The sequence below is a fragment of the Antrostomus carolinensis genome, unplaced genomic scaffold (genome assembly GCF_000700745.2).
Source record: "Antrostomus carolinensis isolate BGI_N321 unplaced genomic scaffold, ASM70074v2 scaffold28143, whole genome shotgun sequence".
NCBI classification, from domain to species: Eukaryota; Metazoa; Chordata; class Aves; order Caprimulgiformes; family Caprimulgidae; genus Antrostomus; species Antrostomus carolinensis.
In genome coordinates this window covers 1-8,211 of record NW_010303565.1, presented here as the reverse complement: position 1 = coordinate 8,211, position 8,211 = coordinate 1, and the positions used below count along the sequence as shown (strand labels likewise).

Genomic DNA, 8,211 nt, shown 5'->3' with positions numbered 1-8,211 from the left:
ACAAGCTTCTTGTCATCAGAATTGTTTAAGGCTAGAATATTTTAAGCTGCATCTGCTAACATTAAATGGCTTTGTATTTGCAACTTCCTCTCTTCAAACCATGTTAAGAAAAACAAGTTGCATAAGCTGTGGTGGCCGCTTCCTCTTGATGAGTATTTTTAAGATGTCCAAGGATTTGAAAATGGCCCACTGAGCACTTCCTTAAAAAGTGACACAGCTCTCTAAAGATACCCCTGATCCGTGGGTTTGTGGCTGTCATGTACTTCTGCACTCCAGTTTTTTTGCAAGTCACCATGAGAATCAAGTTCCTCAGCACAACACGAACATCTGCACAGGGCACTGATCAGCTACTATCGTCATTAAACAAAGTTCATTACACGAGGAACAGGAGATCACAATTGTTACTACCACTTTTATGTATCTGCCTTTGGAGTAGGGGACTAATAATGCAAACAGACACACATTAAATCTGTACAAGGTATGTTAGAGAAGTGTTTATGTCACAGAACAAACAGCTCTGTGTGGGCATTTGCAGGGGTGGTAGAAAGGAAAGTGATGATTAAAAATGACACATAGCAGGGTGTTCACAATGTCTGACTCCAGGCACTTACTGCAGCCTGGCAGTCTGCCTACATTCCCTTTGATATTAAAGGGGAAAGGTAAACTCCTCCAGTGGATGATTCACAGCATCTAAATAAAGCTGCTGCTCTTAATCACCCTCTGAAGGATCCTCTTCTAATACTAAATGGTTAATTGTGCAATAAATCTGTTAAAGTTCATGACAATCCAAAAGTATTCTGTATAAAGCTAACACGTCTCTTCTAAAACAGACCAACTATTTAATTAATCATGTGAATTCTGTAGTGTATATTCTAGAAACATGTAAATGGAAAAAGCATAATTTTATTCCATCTATTAAGCTGTAATTGTAAAATACTACTTTAAACTGATGCAAATGGTCTCATTAGACAGCAGTAAAGCCAGAGAAGCCACTGCTTACCTCCACAGAATTATTATGGAAAAACTGGCCCAGTATTCTTGTTGAACATGTTAATCTAATCACAGCTATTAACATTCTTTGCTATGCTGTTTTCAACTAGAAAGAGGGACACCTCATTTGGCTTAAAACATTTACACTCAAAATACAAACCTTGAGTAGCAGATCAGGAAACACTCCCAATTTTGCCAGAGGGCTAGTGGCAAATTTCACTGTAGCTACTGGTGCCAAAGCAAAGAACATTTTGATTTTCTTAGCCAGCTGTGGCAAAGTTGAAAAAGCAACGAAAGCTGTAAATAATAGGAGAATAATTAACAAACCTCACTGACACAAGTTAGATGAGAATTTTACCTGGCAGTGATTCTATAAAATATGAGATGTGTTGAGTGTGCACAAGTATTTTTAGATTGATAATTTATTGTTGTCTCTAGGATCAGTTTACATATTTTAAATTAATCTAGTTACTATGGAACACAAATTAAGTGAGGCAAATCAGAAGGATTTGTTTCCCTCTGGGGAAAAAAAAAAAAAAAAAAAAAAAAGTTTGTGCTAACTAACCCAACACTCTTCCAGCTCTTTCTATCTGCAGTTCTAAAAGCACCTGAGCCAGGCCTTACATACAGCAAAATATTCTGGAAATGAGAATCTTTATGCTACATGTCTGATGATTCTAGTTTTATTATGCACAGTTCATCAATTTATTTTAATAGAAACTGTACCAGTGTCTACCTGTGACTTCAATTTATCATTTCAACAGCTTCCCACTTTAAGTAAACACAGAAAGGTTAAGTCTTTTCTTTTTAAGGCTGATGAATATTCCAGGAAGCAGCTAAAAAACAGAAGCAGTAGATTTCAAAAGCCCTATTTTTTCATCATTAAACCACAGACGTGGAACTTGATTATCATTTCAAACACATTATATTCTAATGAATGCATCTCTTCACTTACCCATTGTGGTGCCCTGTGAATGGCCAACGTAAAACACTTGTTCCTGGCCAGTCTTCTTCAAAATAAAGTCCACTGAGGCTGGAATGTCATACTTAGCCATTTCATCAAAGCTACAAACCCAAGATAAACAGTTAGTTGTGTAAGTGAAGATATCAGTGTGGAACAGCTGCACAGATCTTTACTGCACTGCAGATCAGTTCCCTGGACATAAAGAAAAGCTTCCCTTGGATGAAGCAGAACACTCTGGTGACTGAGTCTTCACACCAAGCACCAGTTAAAGCAATTAACGTCCTACTGACCACGTATGAAGGCTGGCTCAGGACACTATACTGACCATAAAACTCCCCTTTACTGCCCCTACGTATGTGACAGCACACGTAACCAGACAAAAAAATATCTTGTACATTCACAATGTGACTGAGCTGAGATGACATGCAAAGAGCCTGCTCACACACAGCATACGTGGTTTCTCTAGCAAGACAAGAATACCTGAAAACCCAGAATTCTTCTTGCTTCACTGTGAAGTGTGTATGTTTCCTGGACCAGGTGTTCCCTCTGCTGTTTCCCAGCCATACATCATAGCCAGCATCTGCCAGCATAAAGCCGAGGCTGTTGTAATCTAAATTTGTGATCCAGTTGCTGGCATCTGCAAGCAAACCATGCTGCAGGAACACAGCAGGCCTTGGACCTGAAAAATAAAGCATTTATCATAGCTTCCTGTTCATCTGGAATTGAATGCCTCAGAAGAATTAAAGTGACTTATTGAAAGACCGCTTTAGATTTGCACTTTGAATATTTAATCTACTTAATCTGCTAAGATTAGCAATTTATGTAATATTCCTAGTGCCAGGAAATCATGTGTTTTCACAAAACACTAATTCTTATCATTAAGAATTTTAAACTAGCAACTTTTTAGTTTCCTAACTAGAGCAAAATACTCCTTGAAGTTCAAAACAGAGAGCAAATGTGCAATAAGCAAACATGAGAAAAGCAGGAGCTACAAGAAAAATACAGGTAGCCCTTAAAAATATCAAGCTCACAAATACTCAGCAAAGTGGCCCAAACACAGAGACAGCTAAACTACTTATGACTCTTGCCCTGCCCCTAACCCTGAGGAAGGCATTCCCATATATGTGCTACTGAGATCTTTGTTTTCCAATTAAGACAATACCAAAGTAGAGTGCTGAGCCATGGAAATCTCTGCAACTGGCACTGGTATTATCTCTATGCAACTTCCCTCCATTTCCTTCCAGATGAAAAAGAAGATTCCTGCTTCTAAACAAAGAAAATAAATTAACATATAAGCCTTTAGGAGGAACACGGCCTTCAGAAAATTCAAAAACCTGTCTCTGGATCTCTGTGCAGTAACACAGGTGTCTTGATGTTTTTTTCTGCTTTAATAACTGAAAACTGATAACATGGTAACTTTAGCTCAGTGCCAGAGATTACTCAGGAATTTACCTCCTCCAATGACACATCATTCTACTACAATACTAACTCACGCAATACTTCCTCCATTGATAATTCAGACTTGAATCTTCCATCAGAAACACCCAAATCACATCTGTTTCCATCACCTACACCCTCCATCCCAGGTCATGTCCACAAACGTTTGTTTTGAGTCCAAAATCCAAATTAGCAATGTTCCTCCCTCCTGGCAACCTTTATAACTGTGATGAGGAACATTTTTCAGTGCCTACTTTTCCCATTTTGTTAAAAAAACATGTTGTGACATGTGCCTGTAACCACAGCAAGCCTCCAGCAGTGCCAAACTGGCACTGGAGACAGTACAGTTCAACACAACTCTTTACTCTGCTGCAGGAACACTTCATTGCCTTATGAACACTGTGCAGGATTTTCAAGCCTAACATTTTTTTTTTTTTTTCAGTAATGTTCACTTTTAGCTTTGAAACATTCTTCCCTTTTGCTAAACCCAGATCAACCAACTTTTGATGTTTTTTGAAGAAGAGGCTCTCCTCAAGCTACTGCTTTCATGTTTCATAACATAGGAAGGGGGAAACTGTTTAACTGCTTTAATTCCATTCTCCTATTAGCCTCCAATTTCTGCCAGTTCCTTTTTCATTTTACCAAGAAGTCACCAGATCTGCACATAAATTGCACAGTCATATGACAAACTGAGTTGGGCAATAATACTTTTGTATCACCTCTGATCCTAAAAACCCCAGAGGGAGAATAAGGTAGGTAGGTCAGTAAAACTCTCCTTTCCACCATAGAACATTTTGTTCTCTTCACTGCACTCCTAAGAAGTTACAGACAGACTTATTTCCATGCCCTTCTTACCCATGCTATGCAGTTGGTTGAGATTTTTAGTTAATACTAAAACCAAAAATCATTGATGTATTGCTGTTAGGTTCTCTGGACAGTTCCTTTTTTTTTTTAGACGAAGAACTGTAGGTTTTGTTCCAAAACATCATGTGATACATAATTCCAGGGGATCCTATTCACTTTATGCAGGTATTGCAAAAGAAGAATTATGGCACATATGCGCTAAGTCAGCAGTAACACATCATTGGTATCTTTCTGAGAAAAGATACCAAGTCTATAAAAACTTAAAATCAACATGAACTTTGAAATCTTCATTCTTCTAGGAGATCATACTTCCCCAAATGTGCTCAGTAATCCTTGTTTTTAAAATTAAAGCACTTTGCAAAACATGAACTTGGGGTCGAAGGTGTGGCAAGGGGAATGTGGAGAATTCCCACAGATCGGGAAACTTCTGTTTGCTTACGTCATCGATGAAGGATTTGACAAAATGAACAGGTACAAAGGCAGCCTGACTTTTTCCTCTGGGCTTCTCCAGAATTCTTAAGTACAAAGACACCTGCCAGATTTGACTGGCCTCGTCCACGCACTGATCTTTACACACCCACCTTGTGAGAGACAGCCCACAGTGCAAACATCCTAACTCATACAAAACCAACAGATAAGGTCAGGAAGACTGTTGTTGCTGGGCCTTTGGCAGAGGTGAGGGTTTTTCCACAGGTCTTGTTCATACACAAGACTATAGGACAATGACTAATTTCTTTTTGAGAGCTCCATGTTTTACCTCACCCGGTAGGTTTTTTCAGCCTAAGGGTTCTGAGGCAGTCCTTCAAATATGTACAGTTTCTATGCAAACAGGCTGCTGTTGTATGCATGCGATTGTCTCTAGGATCTTCTATAAGGGGTGGTGACAAGACTGATACCGAATTCAGACATTGCTGTTCAAATACGCTGTTAATTCCATACGCAGCGTAGGAGGAGAACAAGTCAAAGGCTACACGTCTCTCCTCTTCCACATGCATTTGTCTCATTTTTAAAGCATTCCATCATTCAATCCTTGTGAAAACCTTTGCCCATATTGCTCCCTAAAGTTTCAGCTTAAATTCCCTCACATCCTCACCTGTACAACCCCTGCATCCCTCCTGTGGTTTTATACCAGCTTTCACAGTAATCCTTACAGCTTGTAACAGTGCTCTGGTGGCACATGCCAATGCTCCTCACAGACTGCCATCAAATCACATCCATAAAACAACTTGGTCTGGGCTGCCTGTTGCATATCCTAATTTGCAATATACTGTTAAACATATTGTACTCAAGATGTTCTGAGGGGATTTTATCTTATTATATTACTTTATCTATTTAAGCAGCTGTGTAAAATATGACATGCCAGTAGTATGTAGTACTAGTCTGGCTGGGACCTTACTGCAAAGGGAGCTTCAGAGAGGTTAAAATTAACAAACCAATTCTTATTTTACGCAAAAATCGGGCAGTAATTATTTTGTGAACATTCCACTGAGAACCCTTGTAGCTTAGTTATATTTCACCAAAAGAGGCATGTGAACTGCCCTTACTTCTGAAAACAGTCAGGCATTTTTAAAAAACTTATTTGTTATAAAGAAGAATTTTTTAAAATGGGGTTTCAAATAACCCATGAATGTTACAATCAATCTCTTTTCAAGAGACTTTATACTTAAAAAAACCCAACAAATCTCAACTCTTATTTTCCACTCCCTAGAAAATCCAGGCCCCTCAGTGCCTCAAAAAATCAAACAACAGTGAAGGGCTTATATTAATGTCATAAAAAGGCAATACCAGGAAAACATAGCTTTCTAACTCCTTCTGCCTTCTTTTACTGAAGTCACTCTACAAGTGCCTAATCTATTTTGGCCATAACATTCACCAACAAAACATTCTAACTGCATAGGTCATATAGTCTTTAATCTTATTCTGGATTATTACTGGAGCAAAAGTTTTATAAATCATAGAGAGCTTTTTCATTACTTCCCATTTTTCCAAGCGGACATAAATCTTACCTTTGCTCCTCTCACGGCATTTTCTTCCATAAGGAATTCTGTTAATGGAAAGGATATACCCATCTTCTGTTGTCACTTCATACTCCTCACTAGGATATCCCCTGAAGGTAATAATTTCACTCTGAAGAAAGAAAAGAAACCGCCTTGGAGTCAGACTGTTAGCCTACTCAGTTCATTAAGATGTGCAAGGTACTCTGGGTTCCTTCCAAAGACTTTGATGTGAAATTAAAGGATGTGGTAGGAATGTGCCATACCACCAGTCTACTCTAGACAGGTTTTCTTATAAGACTTATCCCACCCAGTACAGAGCCAGGAACTAGCCAGAGCACAAACCTCATCCTAGGAATTTGGAAGGACTCCCTAGCCTGTCCCCAGCCCCTGTCATATCAGTTACTCACACACTGCTTACAGTGAGAAAGGAGATTGAAGTGTTGAAAAGGAGATTATAATAACAGGGCAAAACACCGAGACGTGGATTTAGCAGACAAAAATTGAAACTGCCTGCTCTCAAGGAAAGTAGCATCTTCCAGTAACAAACAAGTGAGGACAGCAAAAAGCTACTAGCACCACAGCAGCATATGAAAGAAGAAGAGGGAAGAGTTCATCTCTCCTGAAGGCAAAGGCTTATTTAAAAACATTTCAGATTTGTATCTGAACTTCATGCTGAATTCTCTGTTAGACAGAGGACGCAGTCATGTTTAGGCAACGTGCTGAAACGAACCACAAACACAGCAGCTTTAAGACACTAAGTTCACACTCTTTACACGTGTGAGCTGCTGACACTGCCACCTCAGCTCATAGTTTCATGTGCCATTTCTACTCATCTTTCTCTTCAAACCTCATGTCTGTTGCAGAACCTTTAAGTGACTTTGCTGACAAGTTAAACATGAAAGTAATAATGAAAAAAGCCACACTTGTTTAACACTGTGATTTCATTAATAGGTTTATCTCTCATCTCTTATGTCTTGGGCTTTATGTTATTTTCATTTGATGCAACTCCATTAGGACTGAGAACTTGCTATTTAATTGGTTTTATTACACCAACCGTGCCTTGAGAAAAATGTAAGAAATGCAAGACATTCTACTCAGACTGCTGGGCAAGGAAGAGAAGGAGCATTTAATTAAACATGTTATTTCTTGTAAATATATCTTGTCTATATATAGTGTAATTAACATTCCAAAATTATTTAAGGCTAAACTCCATTCAAATGCTACTAGCCTCAGACTAAATTTTCAGTTCTCAAAATGATATTTAGATGATACCAATGACTCAAGTGTTCCTCTTCTCAGAGACCTTAAGTATCTTCTCGCACATGTGAAAAAATGGCACAGTTCAGATGGGGCAGAGGAAAGAGCAATTAATACCAGTTACGAACAGCAAATATTTTTTAGAGTTGGCTATTGAGGCAGAAGGAGAATAAAGTTAAGAGAGTAAACGTCAAATGGGAATAAAAGCAGTTGCGGGAAGAACACGGGAGCACCGTGCTAGCAGCACCAGTGTGCTCCGCAAACGTGTTTTTCCAGCAATTAAGAAAGAGAGCGTCCTGACTCCAGCAAAAACACAGGTCTGCATCAGAAAAGCCGTGAGAGAAAGATCAGCCACAGGCAACAGGGGACGAAGAAGGACCTGGAAGGAGGAGAAGAGAAAGGCGACGTGCGAGCAGAGGGTGCAGGCAGCAGCAGGCTGGCCGCTGACCCAGGGCTGAGCTCCCCCGGGCTCTCGCCCGCGGGGCCGTGAAGGGGCCCCACGCCGCCCAGACGCCCCTCAGCTCCACTCCTCGCCCCGTTACAAGCCCGCGGACACTCCCGGTGACATTCGGGCCCCTCCCCGCCACCGCCGCGCCACTCACGATGTTCATGTTCACTTCGGGGTCCACGTTCCTCCTCCCTGCGGCGAACGCGCCCGAACCGGCGATGCTCTGCAGCAGGAACGCGGCGACCACCAGGCCC

General features: G+C 40.2%; 1 protein-coding gene across 1 annotated transcript; it reads right to left on the bottom strand.

Moving 5' to 3' along the window:
* Positions 1-1,150: 1,150 nt before the first annotated feature.
* Positions 1,151-8,207, bottom strand: LOC104521992 (putative lysosomal acid lipase/cholesteryl ester hydrolase; the record flags this gene model as incomplete). Its single annotated transcript, XM_010164148.1, has 5 exons — positions 1,151-1,287; positions 1,946-2,055; positions 2,435-2,633; positions 6,262-6,382; positions 8,112-8,207. Coding segments are annotated over 5 exons (663 nt in total), but the record flags the coding sequence as incomplete, so codon positions are not given.
* Between the last annotated feature and the right edge of the window lie 4 nt (positions 8,208-8,211).